General features: G+C 38.5%; 1 protein-coding gene across 1 annotated transcript in view; it reads left to right on the forward strand.

Moving 5' to 3' along the window:
• Nucleotides 1–4966: 4966 nt before the first annotated feature.
• Nucleotides 4967–24527, forward strand: part of CWC22 (CWC22 spliceosome associated protein homolog) — a 54962-nt gene continuing 35401 nt past the window's right edge. Inside the window, exons 1-3 of the mRNA XM_028509095.2 lie at nucleotides 4967–5214; nucleotides 18460–18602; nucleotides 23081–23148. Of these exons, the coding sequence (XP_028364896.1) occupies nucleotides 18576–18602; nucleotides 23081–23148 (95 nt within the window). The 5' untranslated portion in view covers nucleotides 4967–5214; nucleotides 18460–18575. The remainder of the gene's footprint in view (nucleotides 5215–18459; nucleotides 18603–23080; nucleotides 23149–24527) is intronic.

Below are 24527 nucleotides of genomic sequence, written 5' to 3' on the forward strand. Positions count from 1 at the left end.
TATTCTTCACAGTTGAAATATTTTCTATTTACTGTCATTGGCCTGTAGAGTAAGAGCTATTATAGTACAGAAGGCCAAGTAGAAGTCTTTGAAACTTCCCCTCCTGACCAATAAAGTAAATCTCAAACAACATCATAATGCCATAGGAATGGTGGAGATTAATGATATCCTGAAATATTTAAAGGATACAGAAATAATAGTTCCCATCCCATCTCCAGGAACCAGATGAATTAGCAGAATGATTGTAAACTACCAGCAGTTCAACCAAGTAGTAGCCCCAATTCCAGCTGCCATGCCAAGCATTACATCGTTGCTAACACAGGATAATATGGCCATTTATTTCAAGAATGCAATTTTTTCTATCCCAATCAAGAAAAGACAATTAGAAATGGTCCACATGATACAGACAGACAACAATATGCATTGATACTTTTGCCCAGGGCTATGTTACCTCTCTGTCTCTTATAATAATAGCCCAAAGAGATCTGAATCAAGTGGAAATTCTATGGTTTATCATATTGATCCTTTATATCAATGGCATCATGTTGATCAAACAAGTTGAGCAAGAGGTGGCTAGCTTGCTGGAGGTTTGTGCTCTGGAGAGCGGGAAACCAACCCTATGAAGAATCGGGAACCTGTCCCTTCATCAAAGATTTTAAAGGATCAGTATTCAGGACATGCTAGAACATCCTCTTTAAAATAAAAAATAAAAATTAAAAAAAAAACAAACTTGCTGCCGTTTACATTCCCTACAACAGGGATCACAACCCCCCGGGCCACGGACTAGTGCCAGTCCATGAACTGTTAGGAACTGGCCACATAGCAGGTGGGTAAGTGGCAGGCAAGCAAGTGAAGTTTTGCTCAAATTGCTGCCTGAGCTCTGCCTCCTGTCTAACCCCTCTCCCACCCCCACCCCCCAGTCCATGGAAAAACTGTCTTCCATGAAACTGGTCCCTGGTGCCAAAAAGATTGGGGACCACTGCCCTACAAGGAAGGAGAAAGCACAGTGCATAGGAGGTGGCTTTGGGTTCTGTGAGCAACATACTCCACACCCAGGGATATTTTTCTGGCCCATATGCCAGGTGACATAAAAAGCTGACAGCTTAACAGCCTGGCAAAAGAAAGGGCTCTGCAGCAGTTCTGAGCAGTGGTGTAAGCATCCTTGACACTTGGGATACAGGATCTGGCAGATCCTATGATATTACAGTTATCAGTTTTGGGAAAAAAATGCAGTATCGAGTTTATGGAAATCTTAGAGAAAAATCCCAGTTCAGGCTCATGGGGTTCTGGAGCAAGTTTGCATATATTTTAAAAATTAGCTCTTGACATGCATCTGGTAAAGAAGAAATGCTGGACCATGGGCCATTAAGTGACACAAAATGAAATGTCTTGTTGAACCCACCATGTTATAAATTCTGGGGGGCAAGGGCCAAGTGCAATTCATCACAAGATGAAAGTATTACAGGGGTGAAAAACAAGGAAGACCAGAGGGCACAGTCTACATGAGCAAGTAGTACAGACCTCGACGTCGCCACCACAGTTACATCAAACCCCCTCTCAGCTCACACTGTTGGCAATATCAGGTAGGAGTGGTGTCTTGAACACCAGCTGAAGGAAGAAAAAATAGCCAAGCTTAGTCTACAGATGAGTTGGCTAAGTATGTGGATGGAAGCTGAAACTGAATGGCAGCTACATTACAGCCCCACTCAGGAATAGAACTGGAAGCAGAAGAAAAGGACAATTTCCTAATGGCAGAGCTTCAGATGGTGTGCCTGGCCATCCACTTGTGTGGAAGGAAACATGGCCTGATGCTGGAACACAAACAGACTAATAGGCAATGGCAAATAGCCTGGCTGGCCAGTCAGAGGTCTAAAGAGAAAAATGTTTAAGAGATTGCAGACAGGGAGGTTTTAGAAGGCTAGAGGTACATAGATAAACTACATACTGATGAGAAGGTAGGAAAAAGCATGAAGATCTCTTTATCACTTATCAATGTGCACCAGAAAGAATACATTATGTAAGAAGCATTGAACAACTTAGTAGACAAAATTCCTCATCTGGCTGGTGGTAGCCTGTCTGCCAGTGGCCCTCCCAGTGCAGCATGACACACATGTGAATGAAATGGTCATGGTAGTAAACACAGAGTCTATGTATGGGTCCATTATCATAAAACCCACTTACCACAGCTGACCACTCTATTGCATCATATGATAACTCAGCTTGACAACAAGAGATACCAGTATACAGCTTCTAATATGTCATCACTCCTTTAGGAGATCAAGGAGCCATTTGGTGACAAGTTAACTACACTGGGACCTTCCCATCCAGAAAGGGGCAGCAATTTCATTTCATGGAAATAGGTGACATATTTTGGGTATGCATTTGCATTTCCTACCTATACAATCTTCGTCCAGCACCACTATCTGGGAACTTACAAAATGTCTGGTCCACAGACATAGAATGTAATACTATGTAATACATTCTATGCTAATACATTGGATGCTATGTAATAGCATCCAACCAGGAAAAGCACTTCACAGCAAAGGTGGTGCAGGAGGGTACCTGTGACCATGGCTTCCACTGCTTATATCACATCCTGAAGGTCCCAGAAGCTGCTGGCCCAGCAGAGCACTGGAATGGCCTGCCAAGGGTGAAGTTCAAGTACCTTCTAGGGAATAATACTCAGCAAGAATGAGGTGCTGTTCCTCAGGATGCGGTAGACCTTGATATGGCTCAGAGTCCCCAGTAAGAACAATACATGGGTCCAGGAAACAAGGGATTAACATAAATAGCCCAACTTCCCATCATTCTCCATTACCTACTGGGAGAGATAGTGTTTCCTGCTCCTACAACTCTGAGCTTTGTGGAAGTAGAGGTCATTGTCCCCAAAGATAGTACAGTCTTGCTAGGGGACACAGCAGGGGTCCTACTGAACTAAGCTTCATCTGCTGCCTAGCACTTTGGACTTCTTGAATTTAGGGACAAGGAGGCAATGAGTAAACACCTCGGCAGGTGACGCTAACCCTGACCAGCAGGAGGAGGTAGGCTTGATGTTACACGCTGGGGGAAAACGATCATATTTGTGGTACTCATGTGATTCACTTGGGCATCTCTTAGGACAACCTTGTCCAATAGTGACTGTAAATGGGCAAGTACAGCAACACCTGTCTGAGAAGGAGATTATTACCAGGGACTCAAATTTCTCAAGAATTAAAGTTTTCACACAACCAGTTTAATTGCTGAGGCCAGGCAGAGAGTGAGAATTTAGAATGAATAGTGGAAGAGAGATGCAATGAGTCCGTTGTGACACAGACCAGTTGCAAAGATGGGGGCCATAGTTTGCACACTAACTTTTCTCATCTTGGTTCCTCTTCAGAAAGAGGCCCACTGGAGCCCTGGAGGCACTGTTCCCTGAATGTGTATGAAGAGTGGATCTACATGGTGTAAGGAGTGAACTATGACAGACGCAGAGCTGTGCTGCTCAGATACCGCTTCAACTCAAGGCCCTTTCCCATACCAGGGGGAGTGTCCTTGGATGACAGCCTTCAACTCTTAACACTTTCAAGTCTACCTCACGTCCAGAGTTGAGGCCACATTCTTCTTGGGGTGGCTCCACTCAGTGGGTAATCAAGACTATGTTACAGGGACCTACCAATTTGTCCCAGAGTGGGACTCTTACCCCTGCTCCATCCAGTTCCCTCCATTTCTTTTCACCTTTTCACATTCTTAACTTGATCTCACTGTTTGCTTCCTCAGGGACCCAAATAACAAACCTGGTGTTTTCCAGCTCCATTCAGCTCCGTTAGGTTCAACTCAAACCTTCCTATGTCCATTGATAACTGTAGAGATGGTACTGTGCTTTTTTCAGGTATGCATACAAATGTTTATCAGATTCATCTCCTGCACCCTGTATTGGTTCACCTAAAATCAACTCACTTAAATATTTTAAGGCACCAAAATGCACCTTTAACTATAGCCAAATATCTTAAATATGAAAAAGAATGGATGGTACTATTACACAATAGGAATTACCTCAAATGCATCAAGTGTATCAACTGATTAAATTCTTAAAACTATTCTGTGGGTGGGTCCTATTATCCCTACCTTACAGATCAGGAAATCGGCACAACAGTGTGAAGTAACATGCCCCACAGTCAGTCGTCCACAAGTACATCAACAGATTCATAACTTCACCCTAAGTAATCCAGCTCCAGTAATCATTACACTCGTCTTACTTTTCCGTATTACTTTTTCCGTAATCATTACACTCGTCTGCCTCTAGGAAACGGTAGGTAGCACTAGCACACCAAAATTGCAAAAAAAGTGTTTGGAGAAGCCAAGCCTAGTTTGTGAAGTGTTGAGGAACATAAAGACACCGTTGTTTTAGGGAAATACAGATTCCAAAACCGTTACAAGTAGGTGAACTTAAGGTTTTTTTACTACCGCAAAGTAAAGCCTAAGAAAACACTTGATTACCTCTGATCCCTGCACCGGCCGCTATTTCCAAGTTTGCCAGGAAATCTCTTCATCCCCACAACGGCTCACGAGCTGGTGCCTCACCAAAAATAGAGGCATCCCTTTCTCTACAGATTTAGCGTCTCCTCATTATTTTGCTTTGTTTATGGTCCAACATTCTCCCATTCACTTTGGCCTTGAAATCTTGGAATTTAGTAGGCATGTAACAGTAATATTTTTGCTTTGATTTTTGGTCTAATTACTGTAAAAAGTCAGAAAAAAAGGTGTCTGTTTTTTTGGTGAATTTCACGGGAAATGACTGCGACGGTCCACTGTTTGCAACCATGAAGAAACGGTTTCAAATTAGATTTTGTTTCGTCCTACTCACAACCAGGTCTCCGACCAGCCGTCTGAAGATACCCTCTGGCGCTTATCCAAAGAACTACAATTCCCGACGTACACTGCGGCCTCATCAGCCTAAATTATACTTGTTTACGCCATTTCCACCTTCACAGACGTTTGATGCTGGACTTTGTAGTTTGGGTCAACTTGACGACCTGGAAAGGGAAAAGCGTGGCCGAACCGACTGCTCTGAATCTGGAATTACGACACGGTCTTTAACATAAATTACTACGATAACGTGTCAAAGCCAAGATAGCATCAGGTTTTTATGTATTTCACGTTCCGCCTTTCTCCTGCCTGGGCCGGGAAGGGGAAGTGACGTACATCCGGTGTAATGGCGGCGCGGTGGAGTTCCAGGTAAATACCTAAGTGTGTGGACTCGTCACAGGCAGCGAACCAGAGGGCGGGTGGTGGGTTACCGGACCGGATGGGAAATGAGAGTAGACCTAGGAGGGGGTGCGGGCTCGCTGGTACAGCCGTAGGCGGCACCGGGGTGCGCGGGGCTCTTCCCGCCGTTTCTGCGGCCCGCGAGGCTGGAGTGTGAGAACCGGTCCGGCGGAGGAGTCTGAGCGGGTGGGGAAGGGGCGGCCGTGAACTCCTCTTTCGCGTGCGCGGAGGGGTGTAGCCTCCTAGTAAGGTTCTGCAGTATCTTTGTTGCTGAAATCCGGCACCAGCGCAGGTTCTTTCTACCGTGTGCTGTGTTTTAGTCGCCCATCATTTAAGAGTCTCGAGTCGTCTGGGCTAGAGGCCTCTTTCGGGTCGCAGGACATGGGATTGTATTTAATGAACTGTGCTTGATTAAAAAATAGTGCAAGTTCCACTCATGCGCTTTGGCGTAGTTTCCCTGTTATGGCTTCTCTGAAATGTCAGTTTCTTTTTCATATATTTGCCCCGTAAGTGATGATTCTTCCTAGTATTTAGTCTTGGGGACTCTTTGTTCTTAAGTATGTGTTGCTCTTCCTCTGTCATCCTTTACCCTTCCGTAAGTTGATCAACCTTCAAAAACGTGATAGCTCCCACACTTGGCCCTCTAGTACCACCTCTCCATTGAGCTCACGATTCCACAATACGCTTGCATGTAAAGGTAATAGTTAATTCCGCTAAGTCTAACTGCAACACCACTTTACCTATTTTCACTTTTAGTCCTTACAACAATTACTTGAGATAAATGGAGAAGGAAAAAATTGGGGAAAGACTATTATTCCACATGCAACACTGGAGACTGAAAGTGTGGTAAGAGTTCCCTTAGCATTTGCAGGTGTCCAGGCTGGAAACAGCAGATAAAGAAACAAGCAAACTTGGGCTTCAGAAGACCAGGTAGCCTGCCTCCTCTTTAATTGTGTTTAGATTTATCTTGCTTTAGGATTGTCTGTGAAGTGAAGAGTTAACCTGAATTACCTTTCTACTATGGAAAAGCAGGTGTAGAATTAGCATTAAAAGTGTTATTTTGATCAAAAGAAGCATTGTTACAGGCAGTATCTGTACGAGGAGGAGACCTACTTATGTCGGTGCTGCGTGATGGAGTAGTAAGCCAAAGATTTCAGTCTTGTGTCATCATATATATAAGTCTGTTGCTTAGGGCAGATCACCTGACTAACATCTTTGTTCTCAGCATCCTCATCTGAAAAATGTGGATAATAGTAATACCTACCACAGTGGGTTGTTTTGAGGATGAAGAAAAATAATGCATGTAAGGAGAGCATTATGCACAGTGAGTGCCTGGCATACAGTTTTAGTTATTATGTTATTGTTACCACTACGATATAGTTGACGAATTGTCTTTCTCACTTCCTGTTCTGTGGTGCTGAGTGTTTCCCTTGCACTTTTTTGTGCCCATGTCGCTCTCATGGAGCCTTTCCCACCTCATTTGTCTGGGGCTCTGAAACTTCAGATCCCAAGAGTGCTGGCCCAGTGGTTCTGAAAATGTGGTCTCCTGAAACACGCAGCATTAATATCTCCTTGGAACTTGTAAGTAATGTAAATTATTGGGCTTTACCCTAGCCACATTGAATCAGAAACTGGGGAATGCAGGACCCTTCAGTCTCTTTTTTACCAAACCATTCATGTGATCCTCATGCAAGGGATCTGTTATGGTCCGCTGCCACCCTGGAATCAGGTTTGCTGTCTTCCTTGCTGCAAAGTATTTAGTCTTCGGCTAGCCGTTATATCTGTGTTATGCTGCCCTTCCTTCCCCACTTTGAACAGTTTAGTTTCTGACACTTCCTACTCTACTTCACTGTCTTTCCCAAACCAGCTTTAGCTCTCTCAGTTTTCCCAGCAGCTGAATTCTTAGAGGTTAACTCTCCTCCCTGATGATTGCACATTGCCAAGTGCACATGTCTATAGTGGCTGTTGTACCTGAGACGACCTAAGAGAGTACACAGTGACACATTGTGTGTTTATAACCCCATGCCTTAATTTGCACATTATTCTCTGCTTATTGCCAATCTGCATTTAGTTTGAATTTTGTACTACCTGGTGTAACCTTAACTCGGTAGAAGTCAAGAGTAGCCTAGAGCTGCTGGTATAAGCTGATCCCACTGATGACTTTGTGGGCTTGTTGCATTCCTCTGCTTTTCCGTTCAAGTCTGAGAATCCTAGCATGGGAAGGTGATGGAACAAAAAAGCCTCTGGCGTAACAGTTTCAGCGAACTTCAGACTTACTAAACCTATAGCCTAAATATCTTATCTCATTATATGCAGTTCCCAAGTGGACATGGAAGAGACACTTCAATGCCTACAACCAAGTACAAACTTTCAAAGCATTTTCTTCAAAAATGATACATCAGAAGGAAGCAATGGATTGAGGCAGTCTTTTTCCATTTGTTGCCAAGCTAGTAGTCTTTTCCAGTGAAGAAATACCAAAAGGATAGTATGGGCTGCTTTCGCCTGGGGACATATGGGCACCTGTCATACAGCATAGGTTAGCTAATGGGAAGGAGAGACCCTGTGGAGATTTATGTTTAACTTGACTTGGAGCCTAACTCATAAATGGGTAAGGCTAGACAGGGGTCAGCACTTCCACCTGAAAAGTTGCCTTGAGTGTCCTTTCCTTAATTGGTTTTACTATGACAGCTTTTTATCAGGACAGCTGGTGATAGGAACCTCTGTGGTGGAATGTAATGGTGTGTGCCTGGGGACTACATAAATCTCTGGAGGCCACCACCTTCTGGTTTTCTTTAAAACTTAGAATGTGGCTGTTGAATTAAATACTTAGAAAGCCCACTTTCAGAGCTGTGCTGTGAGAGAATTGGCAGAACATATCTAGCCCATATACTTAATTGGGCAACAGAATTTTGGGGAATGGGAACAAAGCTGTATGAATGTTGAAGGCATAGGACACACTCAGTAATGAGACTTGTTTCTGTAAGTTGAAATAACAACCTGAGGGTCCTGTTTCCTCTTGCAGTGCCATCAAAGGAACTTTTTTCCCCTCCCATCTCAATAGGGAGGTTTATTCAAGCTACTCACCAGGTTAATATGGGGTGAAGACAAAGAGGGGTTGGCACCTGACAGTGCCGTGTTGATGCAGTTTGATGATAGACAGCTTGGGGTTCCTAGAAGTGGGGGCTGATAGGTAGAACAAGGTTGCTGGGGTATTCCTTGGTAAAAAAGTTGTCAAAATATCATAGGGAGTTCTATGTAGGAAGAAATAGGGATAATCACCAAAAGTCCACACACCCTCTTATATATTTAAGTTTAGAACTGGAACCTACTAAGGAGCAGACAGTCTTGGGTTCTGGATATAAAGCTGTGACCAAGAACTTCAAGTATCCAGTGTTCCCATACAAGTTCTTTTGTGCTGTAGTTTCATGAATCTCTCATGTTCCATCTCATTTCTGCTTAATCCTTTGTAAGTACCCTCTACTCGACTCAACTGTGAATCCCTTAAATTAGTGGTGTCAGACTCATTTTCACTGGGAGCCACATCCGCCTCATGGTTGCCTTCAAAGGGCCGAATGTAATTTTAGGACTGTATAAAAGTAACTACTCCTTGACTAGGCACAAGGAGCTCAGCACTGCTGCCAGGTAGAAACAGGGTGCTATGCTGATAAAACAGGGTGCGGGGATGGATTCGGCCAGCTGGGTCTTGTGTTTGCCACATGTGCCCTAAGTTCTTTTGTGCCTGAGTCTTTTTTTTTTTTAAGTTTAGAAATAGTCATTCTTTTTTTTTTTTTTTTAAGATGTTATTTATTTTTAGAGAGGGAAGGGAGGGGGAGAGAGACAGACAGACAGACAGACAGACATCAATGTGCGGTTGCTGGGGGTCATGGCCTGCAACCCAGGCATGTACCCTGACGGGGAATCGAACCTATGACACCTTGGTTTGCAGCCTGCGCTCAATCCACTGAGCTAAACCAGCCAGGGCTCTCTGAGTCTTTACACATGCTAATCTTATTTCCATAGTGACCTTTCCCCCTTTCCTATTTGTCCTTCAAGATTGAGGGTCAAGACACACATCTTTCTTTATACCCCAGACCCACGTACTTATTTGCAGTTCGTCTTTTCCAGTAGTATTGTGTTTGTAACGCTGCTATAACACTTAGACTTTTCTCTCCCCAGAGGAAAGGAACTGTGATCTCTCGGACCTCAGTGTCTTGTGTGCTGCATAAGGTATACGTCACTTACTATGTGCAAAGACACTGCTTTTAACCCTCTAAGCTTAATTTGTTTCCAGGAAGTAAGGGGTAAAGAAAAGAAGGAAAAGACTATGACCATACATCTCTTTCTCTTAAGCTTGTACTTTATTTTCTCTGTAAGTACTTTTGTGACCCACTTAGTAATAGCACTATCAATTATGTCCCCAGCCTCATTTTTTTTTTTTTTCAGTTTTGTTTTCCTGTTTGTCCTGGACAAAATTTTTTAATTTTTGTGATCTCACAAAGGAGACTCTTCTGCACAAATACATATTTTAATGTAAAAATGAAAAAGGCAGCATTCAGCAGGTGACTAGAAGCACTGGACCTATTTCTTAGCCATAAGACATATATAAAGTAAAGTGGTGAGGGTTATGGTATAGGTTTTCAATTTAAGGTTTTAGTTCTTCCTTGTTATGAAAATGGATATAAATTTGACTTAATCACTAAATCAAGAAAACCCATATAGATATATGTGTTCAGTGAATGAAATGATGGGGCTAATGGGCAAAGTTAAATCTTTTTGCCACGCAGTTGAGCTGTGAACCAAGGGATGTATGAGGAAACTCAGGCAAAACAGGGTGGCTTTAGGAGGATGTAAGTACAAGTGATTGAGGGTTTAGCAGCAGTGGAGATGTCCCTTAGGACTTGTTTTTACTCAGTAACTAAAGGGACTGCTACTGAAAAGGTCTATAAAAGGATAATAAGTGGAGATAGGATTGTTGATACAGTAGACATTGAGACAAAATTTCCATTTTAAAAACTTAGAGGGAAATTTGGAAAGTATGGAATAATATTGCCCATATTGTAGTGGGATGTGCTTTTAATTAAGGCCTGGGGTTCCCTGAGGGCAATTTTGCAAATATTTAAAGGGTCTTTTGGCCCTGCATGGGTGGAATACAGTGGAGCCCTACCTGTTAGTAGTATGTATATATAATTTATATTTTTTTAGAGGCAAGTTGCAAAAGTTCTTATACCTTAGAGATAAGGAAGATCTTGTGAGAAATCTTGGTAGAGATCTCAAAAACGATTTGCCTTCTAAAATGAAATGAAGATTGTCTCATTATGGGATCTTTTCTAAATGGAGGCATGTATCTACATATTTCCTATTAAATGAGAAGGTGGAATCAATAGAATTTGGAGACGGACTGTGAGTGAGGAAAAGGAAATGCCACTTCTAGCTTTATAGGTGATATCTTGATTTAGAGGAAGAATTGGTTTGAGGAGAGGAGGAAATGTTGAGTCTAGTTCAGAGGCAACCATAATAGGCATTTGGATGTAAGGATTTGGAACTTTAGAGAAGGCTGGGCTGGAGTAAGAGTCATTCTTAAGAAGTTAGTTGAAGATGTGGGGGTGGAGGGGAATATGGAGAAAAGATAAGGAATGTTCATGTAATAAATATGTAGTAAGAGCTTTCTATGTTGGGAATATGGCAATGAACAAAGACAAAAATCTATGAGCAATGATTAACCTCTATGCAATAGTAAATGTTATTTACTATTTACTATTTACTATTGGGGTGGACAGAGGAACAGAGGCATGAGGAAAACCAGGTGAAACTAGTGTCCCTGTAAATTGAAAAGTGAGAACTTTAGGAAGAGGTGGTTAGCACTACCAAATTCTGGAGTGACGTCAGATAAAAGAAAGACATGGTTTCTGGATTTAGCAACAAAGAGGTTATTGTGTAAACTTGAGTATTTTGGAATAGTGGGAGTGGAAAAGACTTTGGTGGGTAAGTGGAATTAATGGGAGGTTAAGAATTGGTGGCATCAAGTGTAGACTTGTGTATCAAAAAAAATTGACTGTTTAAGGAAAAAAACTAGAAACTAGAGAGGGGGCAGGATAAAGGGAATTTGTCTCATAAATGTCGTAATTTATATTTAAATGAATCAGTAAAGAAGTTCAACGTGTAGAATTTTTTTTAACTCTGTGAAATCAATACGTATAAATGAAGAAATAGCTGATGGAAGTTTTGAAACAAAAAATTAACAAATTCCTGCTGTCATAGAGTCTATATTCTGATGAAAAGGAGCACATTAGAGGATCTTCCTTTGTAACAGCAAACAAATTTAAAAAAAATTTAAGTAGGATATCCAAATGATCATATCACTAACTTTGTGTTCTTTGGTAACTTAAATACCAACCACTATGGACTGGCTTCATGATGTAGGAAATGAATGGGGTATAATAGCTATTCCCTGTTTATAATTAGTTATTTTTTGTATGGATATTGGTATCACTGAGTTCATAAAAAGATACGAACTTTTTGATTTTGTCTTTTTTTACTCATCTACATCTTTTTTTTAAGATTTTATTTATTTATTTTTAGAGAGGGGAGGGAGGGGGAGAGAGAGAGAGGGAGAGAGAGAGAGATTGAAAGAAACATCAATGTGCGGTTGCTGGAGGTCATGGCCTGCAACCCAGGCATGTACCCTGACTGGGAATCGAACCTGCAACACTTTGGTTTGCAGCCCGTGCTCAATCCACTGAGCTACGCCAGCTAGGGCTTCATCTACATCTTTTATGACATGTCCCAAAATTGGTATCATCTCCTCTATATAGAGTCAGAGACTAGTCAAAGGCTTTTATATTGTGTTCATTCCTCATCACTTACAAAACCGAAACAGTATCCAGATACTGTCTGCACAGCTTCCAACCCTGTACTTGAACACAGTAATATTCAGTCATTCAGATGGTCATGAGTCAAATTGTGCTCCTAGCATGCAAAGACTAGGAGCAAACAACAGGGAGAACAGTTCTGCAGTTCTTTATTTGTAGTTAGTTCTTGGAGTCAGACTGTTCTGATACTCAAAATTTTTGAGATTTTAAGGAAGAAATACAGTATAGATATAGTAAGTAATACCCCTTTTGGGGTCATGGGCAATGTCCTCTAATTAAACACATTAGCATTTTCATAGCACATCAAGAATCCCATGAAGTCTCAAGTTGGCATATGTCAGATTTTGCCGCCAATTGAGTTTGCCACAAGGTTAAAAAGAAACATTTGTATTTTTGGAGCTTTTCAGATTTCAGAATTGCAGGTAAGTGGTTGTCACCCTGTACCTGGTGACTTCTGAAAGGGAGGGATGGCAGTGTGTTGGCCTTTTTATTTTCCTGAAATTGTGAACTATTGCTGAAGTCAAATTACATCATTTTCCTTATGTGGCATATCCTAAGGCAAATTTCTAACCAATAAAAATGTACATTTCCAAAGGGAAAAAATAGCAAGAAAAAAAATAAGAAAACTGTCTTCTTAAACAAAGGGGTTTTCCTTTAGTACAGACAGGGAAAGGCTGGAGCAATCTTGTCATTAATGCTTAAGAACTGTGGCCAGTCTGCTGCCACTGCCTGTTCCCGGAGGAGGAACATTGCTCTTTAGAAGGGGCAGGGGCTTGGATTCTGTTGGTGGATTTTCCTGAGGACCCCATCCTCCCATTCCTTTTTTGTATTTTTATTTTTTTGCATTTAGAACAAATTTTAACTAGTTTTTATTTGAATGTTAGTTAATGTTACCATTCTCCCCATTGGACATCTAAGAATTGGGTTATTTTTAACTGTTTTACATTGTTTGAAGTTTGCCAAGCCTACTGTTGCTATGTAGAGTGCAGAAGAGCAAACTATAGGGAATCTACTTTCCTTTTAACAATTTTATGATAGTATATTTTGGTGAGTTCCTCTAACTGGGTTGAGGACTCTTAAGGGATAACGGTAGATTGGTAGATAGGTTCTACTAAAATAATAGAGAAAACTGCATTTCAGCCATTGGTTGAGCATTTTCTCATTTTCTGAATTTTTGAGATAATTGTAGAATTTACAGTTTCATAGTTTCCAGTTAACAGTTTAAAGTCCTTATAAATGTTATTAAAATTTTTATTTCTGATGCTTGGTAAAGCTGATAGAAAGATTGTCATTTTTAAATTGCATGTCCTTATTATAAAATCTCCTTTCTCAGGAGAGCAGGTGTGGTTTTGCTGAGTTGCTTACTTGTGACAAGGAGAGAGAAATTTAATAATTCATCATAAAATCCTCATAGTGGTGCTAAGAAGAGCAGTGAGAGCTATAAACTCTAGATAAATTGCCCTCTTTGCAGGAATTTCCAATTAGTCCAAGTATCAAGCATGCACATGGTGAACTCTCAGAATTTCCCTAGAGGCATAGTCTGTGTAAATCTGGATAGTGATAGAACTTTATACATTTTTTCTTTCTTTTGTTAGAATGGCAGTAGCAGTCTACCTTATAATACTGTTAATTTCACACTTACATTTTGGGACATGGAAATGTAACAAACTGTTTGATTGCCAGAATATTGTTTGGTAATGATGGTTGAAGGGTAGAAAGAGAAAAGCTGACACTGATCAGAAAGAAATTCACTAAATTTAAACAAGGTAAATTTGAAGTAAAATACATAGAAAAAAACATTTTTAAAAATGTGTTGGTAGGTTAAGAAGAGAAACCAGATTTAAGATCAAAGGGGATTTCAAAAGAAAATGCTAAATCTTGAGCAATAGAGGGAAGTGATTTGCTCGTATTAAATCTAGTCATAGTGAATTCTAGGTATGCTGACTAAATAAAGGTATCTTTAAAATTATTATTATGGATGTTTAAAAAGAAGTAGTGTCTCACTCTGTTAACATCAAAAATTTTGCTATCTGGAATTTTGGAAGAATCATCAGTTTAGGACAGGAACATTTTCTGGATAGTAGAGACCATACCTGTTTACATTGTATCATGTGGCAGTTTGGTGTCAATTTATTAATATTGGCATTTTCATTGGGCTGGAGTAGTGAATAGTTTTGGAATTTAAACTTTTTTTTTTTGAATTTTAGCTCTGTCATTTACTAGCTGTAATTTATTTAGACACATTGCTTCAAATTTCTTTACCTCAGTTCTCCCATTGAAAAATAAGGCTAAAAGGTACTTGGCCAGCATGGCTCAGTTGGTTTAGCCTTGTCCAGGAAAGCAAACTGTCTCTGGTTCGATTCCCAGTCAAGGCACATGCCTGAGTTGCGGACCTGGCCCCTGATTGGGGTGCCTGCAAGAGGCAACCAATTGATATTTCTTTCCCTTTATTTTTCCCTCCCTTCCCCTCTTTCTTAAAAAAAAAAAAAAATCACCAAAGCAGAATACATATGAGGATTGAAAAGATTATATAATAAAAGTACCTAGTATAATGTCTTTGTAGATGTAAGAATTTATCATTATTTGTTATTATCTTATTCTCAATTACACATTTTTGATTTCTGAAATAGGAAATGTAGTTAATTAGTTCATCTCTAGATGTCTTGGGAACATTAGAGAGTGTAGGAATCAGTGAAAGAATGCTGGTAATTCTGATATTTCAAATCCCACCCAGTTCTCATTGTTTTACACAGAAAACCATGATGTGAATATGGTAATTGTCAGTAAGTTTACAGTCTTACCGGATTACAAAGGGTTCTCTTCCATTATTTTGTTCCCAAAGTAGAGAGAAGAACTTCAGCTCACTTTTTTTTTTTTTTTTTTTTTAAGAAAGAAGGCTGGATGGAAGATATTAATCAATTGAGTTCGTGTTGAATTCAAGTTAACATGGGTTCTTACTATATAAAAATATCCTATTCTATAGTAGGGCAAATTGTTCAATTCAAGATCCACATATTATATTTGTTTAGTCTCATTTATTCTATAACTGTGCTACTCTTTCTTTTTTTGTCCTCCATGCCATGGAATTGTTGGTGACAGTGGTTCATTTGTCTTCTATGTTAAAGCCCACCAATGAAAACTCACCAGTAAGATACCTAATTAGTAGTCAAAGTTAATTTATTAATTTGCTGCAGCATGGGAGAAAGCATACTATAGGGAATCACGTGGTGCCTCAAAAGGTGTCGTTAAGAAAGGAAGGGGTACTTAAATAGTTTGTGAGACTGAAGGTAGTCATCAGAGTTGGGGTAGGGGTTGGGCAGAGGATGTAAACTAGAGTCGCTGGAGCAGTAAATGGTTCTATCTTGAAAGCATACACTATAATTCCTTGAGATATTATCATTTTTACTTTAAACCAGCCTATGTTTTTTAGATAAAAAAAAGTAGTCTTTTTTTATTTCCTGAGAAAGTTACCATATCTAGTATTCTCCATTTCTTCTTGAAAAAATGAATTACATCAGGTTTTATTGCTCTTCAGCCCCAGGAACTTCCTTTAGCATTTCTTGTAGTGCAAGAGTATTTTTGCTGGAATCCTAGGTTAACAGTTTTTTTATCTTTCAGTATTTTAAAGATTGTTCTGCTGTCTTCTAGTCTCCTTAGTTTCTGACGAGAAGTTAGCAGTAATTTCAGTTGTTATTTCCATGTATGTAAGGTTTGTTTTATTCTCTTGCTGCTCTCAGGATTTTGTCTTTATCTTTGGTTTTCAGCGGTTTGACTTGACTAATATACATAATCTGTATCTATGTGTGTAAGTGTGGTTTCTTTATACTTATCCTGCCTGGGATAAATGTGAAGACGGGATTTATCTCTGGGATTCTCCGAGCTTCAGGAATAAATTTATGCCTTTCACCAAACTTGAGGAAACTTTAGCTCTTAAGTTTAAAATACTTTTTCTATCCCAGTTTTTTCTTTCTTTTCTTGGACTTTACACATATATGAGACCTTTTGATATTGTTCTACATGTCCCTGATACTGTTTGTTAATTTTTTTTTGGCATTCTGTTCTTTAGATTGGATAATTTTTAATTTTACTTCAAGTTCACTGATTTTCCTTTATCTCCATTTTGCTGTTAAACTATCCAGTGAATTTTTCACTTAGGATATTTTTCAGTTCTGAAATTTCAGTTTTGTTCTCTTACATGATTTATGTTGTTATTTGTGTTTTTTTCCTGAAATTTTCTGTTTTTATTTTTTGCAAACTTCTTTTCCTGTGCATTTTTGAATATGCTTTTAAAACCTTGTGTGCTGATTCCAACATCTGGGTCATCTCAGTGTTGGTGTCTTTGATTTTCTTAAGATTAGGCCTGTTACAGAAAACTAACAGTTTTCTGATAGTTTAGGTTTTTTTTATGTGAAAACTGGATTCAATTACATTCTTATGAGAAGTAGTGACTTTTTAGGCAGTTAACTTGACTAGACTTAGATTGCAAATTCTCTTTTAGCTGTTCACATCTGAGTTGAGTTCTTTGATCCTTAGCCGGACTCTATTTTGTGCATGTGTTGGTACAGGAAGAGTCAGAGATTCGGGAGAGTTTGGCTCCCTCCCATCTGGGAGTCCTCTAGCAGCACATTAGCCTATCTGCAGTGGCAAATATGTAAGAGGTACTGTGTTTTAGATTGAAATTATATTTTATACATTGATAAATTTGTAAAGACTCTCATGTATATTGCATATACTAACCTTGATATCATGCTAACCACTATAATAGAAACTTCCCTTGACTTAGTTGTTCTGTACATCCCCATCTGTTTAAATGGTAGCAACCTTGTGTTACTTTATAGTGTTGAGGTTATTTGTGTACCTGGTCTAATGAAAGAATACTTAATTGGGTGTCCTCAAGTTAGGTTTCTACTTAGGGTTCACCACTATTATAGCTTACTTAGGTCATTGAAATGACTAACCTGACCTTCAGTGCTCTGATGTTTAAGAAGAAGAAATTGGCCCTGGCCAGAGTGCTCATTTGGTTGGAGCATTGTCCCATGCATTCAAAGATCACAGGTTCGATTCCTAGTCAGGGCACATACCTAGGTTGCAGGTTCAATTCTCAGTCAGGGTGTGTACAGGGGCAACCAGTTGATGTCTTTCTCTCACATTGACATTTCTCTTTCTCTCCCTCTTAAAATTCAATTAATATATCCTTGGGTGAGGATTAAAAAAAGAAGAAGATAATCTGTAACATCCTTTCTGGCATTCAAATTAAAATTTTTTCCTGATTGTATTCAATTATTTTGGTACTGAGCACAGTTCTTGCTCTAGATTATCTATGTCTTTTAATTTTATTTTCTTCTATCTCATTTTGTTTTTGTAATTGTGTTTCTATACACCATACTAAAAACCACCTAATATGCAATTTTCATAAACCACTTAGATATATAATTCCAATAAAATACTTAAATGGCAGTTCTATATAAACATAACATTCAACATTTTTCAAAAATTCCTAAAATTTAACAGATGGATATTGAAAGACATTTTATTTTAGCATTTAATGTTGATGACTTTGTTTGTTCTAAGCCAAATACCTAGTTCTCATAAGTGCATATGTCTGAAGCCTTGTGCCTTTGGTAGATCATATTAAGACTTGATTGCTGTAGCATCTTATATTTTCATGTAGAGTATATTTGTCTCTGAGGGATCATTATTGCAAGAACATTGTATATTTCATTCTTAGTTTATGTAGAAACATTGGATAATTTATGTTCAGTTTATACAAAGTTTCTCTCTTTTTTAAAGATTTTATTTATTTATTTTTAGGGAGGGAAGGGAGGGAGAAAGAGAGAGAGAAACATCAATGTGCGGTTGCTGGGGGCCATGGCCTGCAACCCAGGCATGTGCCCTTACTGGGAATCGAACCTGCGACACTTTGGTTCACAGCCCACGCTCAATCCACTGAGCTACGCCAACCAGGGCTAAAGTTTCTCTTTTAATTGTTTCCTCCATTCACTTGTTTTTTTTGTTTTTTTTTTTTTAAATAATGTCACAGTGCTGTTTTATGATGTAGATATAAGTATCCCTCACTGAGGACAAGTTGAATAAAGTTATCTGACATCAGTTATTACTTTTTGTTCCTCTCAGTCATTAGAATAAAATACTTTATTGTGCATAATGTGTCCTTTTTACTATTTGCTCATTGTTCAGAATCTTTTCTACTTATATGTGTTCTTTATACATTATGTGGAACTATTTAAGGATTTTTTAGATTTTTAAGTTGTTGATTATATTTCTACCTATTGACTAACAAAACTAAAGTGGTCAAAGTTAACAAAGCATTTTTTGCTATATTTTATAGGTGACCCTTGCAGACAGAAAAAGTAAACTGTCAAAGAATTCATACCATTTGGTACTTGTTATTTGGACGAGCTGATTTATAGGAGTCTGATTTATAGGATCCGCTGGCAACAGAAAATGAAAAGTAGTGTGGCACAGATAAAAGTAAGTGTTTGAAACTTATAATAAAAAAGTGAACTTGTAGTTAATTACCTATCCCTTAAATAAAAATGCATTTTATAGAATTTGGACATTAGATGCAGACAGTTAAGTGGCACACCTCTAACCTGCACAATTTCAAATGTAGATACTTAGTTAAATGGGAGTAATAGTGTTGGAAAGGACAGTTGAGAGAACATACAGGGTGTGTGTGTACATGTACACACACACATTAGTACCTACACACATACGCATTTAGTACCTGCATCAGTCAACAAAGTGCATGTGAATGGGCACATGAAAAAGAAAAATAGTAACAGCAGGAAATTCCACCATTCTTCTTAAAGAACATTGGGCATTGCATGCCTTCTTGAATGAGCATGCAATGAACTGTGTCCTCGGTCACAGTTCCTGCAGATCTGTCTACAGGTGAGCCTTTGTTGCATATTTCACAAGTATAAGTGAGCTCTTTATCCCTGTGTTCTCCTGTAGACATTATGTATTCATTCAGCACGTATTTGCTGAATTCTTGCTGTGTCTCAGTGACTGTTTTAACTACTTTGGGTAAAAAGGTGGACAAAACGGGAATCCTTGCTCTCATGGAGTTTGTATTCTAGTGGGGAGAGACAAAATAAATTGTAAAACTTAAAATGTAAGTAAATTATGTTAGAGTGTTAAGTGCTAGACTTGTATTTATGAAGAAAAGAAATCGGTTAAGGTTGATCCATATCATTGGAGGTTGCAATTTTTAATAGGGAAGTCCCATTGAAAAAGTAGCCATTTAAGCAGAGACTTGAAGGATATGAGCAAGTTAGCCATGGAGATGTCTGGGGGAAGCATGTGCCAGGCAGAAGGAACAGCAAGTACAAATGCAAAGAGTCTAGCATGGCTGCAGCAGTTTATGAAAGGGGGAGCATAATAGGAGATGAGGGCAGAGCAGTCACAGGTCAGTAAGTCCAGTTGCTATCAGAACTGTTTCCCTGCTGTGGGTAGACTTAGTGGCAGAGCAAACCATTTCACTTCTTTTTTCACCTTTATGGATCTACAAGCAGGCACATCACTTCCTGGGTCTCAGAGTGATTAAAGGAGAAGGTGTATTTTTATTTAATTATAAATCTAGGCACTTCTCCTTTCCCCTTCTCCATGAGCTCTGTACCTGTAACCCTCCTTCTTTAAAGAGAACCAATAGATCATGAGCTCCTTAACAGCAGGCACCAGGTAGAAGACCTGGTACATGCTAAGTGCTTAATAAATTGAATTGATAGACTTATGGACTGAGTCAGGCTCTGCTGCCATCATTTCTGAATTCTTTCAGCCATGAGAAGACACCATTCTCCAGCCTTCCTGCTTGGTGGACAACCCACCTGTGCTTACATATCTCCTTTGGCAGGAGGCTCGCCATCTCTAAAGGTAGCTCCATCTGTCAGTAGACAACTTTTATATGTAGTTAACTGAAATCTGCCTCTTTGGGACTTGTATTCATTGGTCCACTGGGACTCAAACAATTAATTGTGGGCCTAGTAAGTGGCAGATGGTATTAAGAACTGAGGACATAAGAAGAAGACCTTGTGTGGAACTGACTCTTGACTGAGCCATGTTAGATTAGGGCACTCAGATTTAGACTGATGCCTTTTATAAAAAGAGGAAAGTGTTTAATAGCTCTCAGACTATTAGACTATTACTCTGTTCCTCTTAGACTGCTTCTCCACCTTTCCCTCTTGTGTTCCTAATGGGTCCTCTGTGATATCCCCTCCACCTAGGGGTGGGTGTCTTCAGTCAGCACGTCCTTTACACTTAGTAGTGGCTTGGACCTCCCAGTCAGTTCTCAGTTTATTTTATTAAAAAAAATTTTTTTTAATTAATTTGAGAGAAAGAGAGGGAGAAGGAAACATTGCTTTGTAGGTCCACTTATTTATGCATTCATTGGTTTTTTCTTGTATGTGCACTGACCAGGGATTGAACCTGCAACCTTGGCATGTTGGGATGATGTGCTAACCGACTGAGCTAGCTGGTCACAGCCTGCTTCTCAGTTTAGTGTGCCTCCCTCTCTCTATCTTGCAAGCCACAAGCAGGTCCACTATCTGGGTTGGACCCAGTGTTACCTCAGGTGAAGCTCAGATCTTCCCTTGATGTGCTGAGGATTCATCTGTTAGGTTCAAGAGGTCTGAGCTGAGGATCCCTTATTTTTCCATTGAGTCTTACTGTAGCTTCTTTGGGTAACTAGAAGCAAGCTCCCTACCTCCTTCAGCCCCTCCTGTCCCTTGCTCTTGAAGATTTGCTCCCCGAGCCTAGTGGATGCCCAGAGCCTCTGAACTCACGCTCCCTGCTTCACTCACCTCCTTGTACTGCTGTCTATGTTGGTAGACTACAAGTGATTGCATGATGTACTGTATTTGTTTTGCTGGATGAAAAACTTAGAGAATTTTTAAAGGTAATTTTGGCAATATGTTACTTTCAACTACTGCTCTGATTTACAACCTAAACTCTATGATAAAGGAAATTGAGAAATTCTCGTTATTATTACTTGAGTCATACCTCAAAATGATTTTTCACTTAGTTAAATGCTATTCAGCAACTAAAGGCCAGTTCAGGTCCCTCTTACCCTCTGCCATCCCTAAGTACTCTGTAACATAGTGATTGTGCCATATTCCGGATCTCCTGCTAGCACTTACCATGCGTGCCAGTCATCTGTTAACTTGGTCGTATTTATGAAATCCCTATTCACAACTTCAGTATTTTTGGTTTCTCCTTCTTGCTCACAACAGATGTTGCGGAGATGTGTTAAAGATCATTAGCACAGAATTGAGGCCATCTCTCTAATGTAATCAAAATAATTGCACTGCCTTGTAAAAAAAAGTAGAATTTGCAGTTTTATTATCTCTTTCTCTTTCCTCCTACTTCTCCTTGTTTTCTTCTCCCCCTCCCCTTACCCCCCCACCCCCGGCAACATATAATCTGATATGTGTAATTTTGGAATCTTTATAACCATCTTTTTCCTTTGTGATCATAAGTTCCTTGAGGGCTTTTCCTATCTTTTGTATCCTTCAGAGTGTCTACACAGGAAGGGCTTTGTCTTACAGTAAATCACCAGTAAATATGTTTGATGTTGCCATGAATTGAGTGAATCTTGTGCTCCATATTTGGCTTGAAATATTGAAGTCAGGTTTTATGGAAACCTATGTGTACATGTTGAACATTTCTGCTTTATTGTGTTGCTAAGTGAAATAATTTTAAAGCTTTCTTACACATACTAGAAACAGGCTTTTAAGATGGTTGCACTGAATATAAAACAACAGCCTAACTATGGCTACTGTAAATTGTAAATTTGATCACATGCTTATTTACTTACATAGGTGAATCTGGTTTGTGTATACTATTTGAAAAACTCAGTAGTTAATGAGACTGGGAATTTGTTTGTTGTCATGTTAGACTAAAACTTCCATTAATCACATCATCATAAAATAAGAGGAAGTTTGAGCAGTTGTTTGTATTTCTATGCAGTATAATTTTCTATTTTTAAATGTACCTTTTTCCCTCTAAGGAGACAAGGGTGTAAGTATACAAAACACATTACTCATTATTTGTTTTACTTTTTCTTAGATTTTAAGATTAAGATACTTTTAAAAAATTACTGTTTTTCTTAGGTTAATGAAATTATTTTAATTTTTTTAAAAAGCTTATGAATGTAAATGTTAACCAGTGCTATAAAAAATTTATCTACTTATAGAGATAAGTATTTTGGCTTCTTAAATATATTTGGATTTTTAAGCTAGGATATGTTCCCATACTGGATGGTTCATGTCTCTGTCTCATGTGACATGTCTCTTCAATCTCATGTTATATTGAAGTTATTTGTATGTCAGTTCCTTTTCAAAGGATTTGACATAGGAGCTATATCTTCTGAATTAAATCTTTCAAATCTTTAGAACTAATATAGTGCCATACATATCAGCCACTCAAATGTTTGCCCAGAGCAAAAATGAATTTCATAAATATATAAAAGTTTATTTCTTCTACATGTTTATTTTATCTAGATTCTTTAACCTGGACTAAAGTTGTGGTTATTATAAGCTGAAGGAACTAAGTAGATAAGTTCAGTATTAAGACTTGAGCAAAACCACAAGAGTGAGCTCTTGCTAGAAAACATCTGGCCCTTAGTCATGTAATTTACCCAAAAAAGCTTTGATTTTATTTTTCAACAGGAGATGTCTTTATAAAAATGGTATTCTATAAGTTTATAATTTATATAAACTTAATAAATGAAATACCATCTAAGTAGCATTAAAAATTTGAAAAATATTTTCACCTACCTTAAATTTGGGGGGTTAAAAAGGGTATTTGCTCCATTGTGAAAACGGATTTTTACAAAATACTTGGAAGTAATTTCTAAAGCACTTTCAGTTTTCTGAGATACATATTTCATTGTGTATGTATTTTTTAACATGATTTTTTAAAATGCTTCCTCTTTTTTTCCCCTTTGAAAGCATTCTTCAGGTCATGACAGAAGGGAAAACAGTAATTCATATCAGAGGACCGTCTCTCCAGAGGATAGGTAAACAGTTTTCTTTGTTATGAATTCAATTTAAATATTTTATAATAAGTTTAAGAAATTACTTAGTTCTTAGGTTTCTAATTTTAGTTTGAACAACTTCTTTTTTATGGTTTTATAAAGAATATTACTCAAGTGGTCTTGAGGGCAAATCATTCTTTTTTTTAAAAATTAATTTTTTAAAATTGTTGTTCAAGTACAGTTGTCTTCATTTTCCCCCAACCCACCCACCTCCCACCCGTGAACCTACCCCCTTTGGCTTTGTCCATGTGTCCTTCCTACATGTTCCTTGATGGCCCTTCCCCTGTTTTCTTCCTTTATCCCATCCCCCCCTCCTCTCTGGTTACTGTCAGTTTGTTCTTTATTCCCATGTCTCTGGTTATATTTTGCTTACTTGTTTTGTTGATTAGGCTCTAGTTATAGGTGAGATATACCACTGCTGGGATTACACCCTAAGAATCCTGAAACACCAATTCAAAAGAACCTATGCATGCCTATGTTCACAGTAGCACAATTTATAGTAGCCGAGTGCCAGAGGACAAATCATTCTTGACTGATTATTCTAGAACTTTCTAATAAATAAGTAAATAATTGTAAATTTCAAGTAATTTTTTAAATGAGAGTGAAGAACTTTAATATCTTCAATATGAGAGAATGAGTGTATAAAATGGAAAATTGAGTTGAAATCACATTATTTGGAGGCATTGCTTTTACTGTTACTGCTATCCTTTCCTTTTAAATACGTCTTTATAGTCTTTAAAATATTTTTATATATCATCATAATCATGTTAAAATCAAAGATCCAGAAATATCACCATTATATTCATTATGCATTCGTAGGGGACTTCAGTTATTTTACTTAGTAAACTGTGACCATTAAAAATAATTTATGAAGGGAAAGGCACCCTCTAAACTTTCTTTCATTTCTCTAATCTCTTCCTCACTTCATATGCACTTTCTTATTGCACTCTGCTGTCCCAAAAACCTTTGCTTAATGGATAAATTAATTACAGTGGTTTGTAACTACTTACCATCTTTCATCAGTTACCTAGTCTATTTAAAAAAAAAATCTTTACACAAAGAAACACACACATAGGTCTATGTGTGTATATAAATAAATCACAGATGTGTATGTAAAATATGGATTGTGTTACTATATATTTATTATGTCAGTGTGTGTTTAACTTCTCTTGAGGTTCTTTGATTGTATTGACTCTTAAGATTCAAATAACAGATCTTATACTACTCATCCTTTTTTGCTAGTAATTTCAATTCATTATCACTGCTGTCCAAAAACGTAGTTTCAAGATTAATAGCTAATAAAGTCTTTTGCAGTGGAGTTAGACTGGTCTTTATAGAGGCCACTTGATGACATTGGTCTC

The sequence above is a fragment of the Phyllostomus discolor genome, chromosome 4 (genome assembly GCF_004126475.2).
Source record: "Phyllostomus discolor isolate MPI-MPIP mPhyDis1 chromosome 4, mPhyDis1.pri.v3, whole genome shotgun sequence".
NCBI classification, from domain to species: domain Eukaryota; kingdom Metazoa; phylum Chordata; class Mammalia; order Chiroptera; family Phyllostomidae; genus Phyllostomus; species Phyllostomus discolor.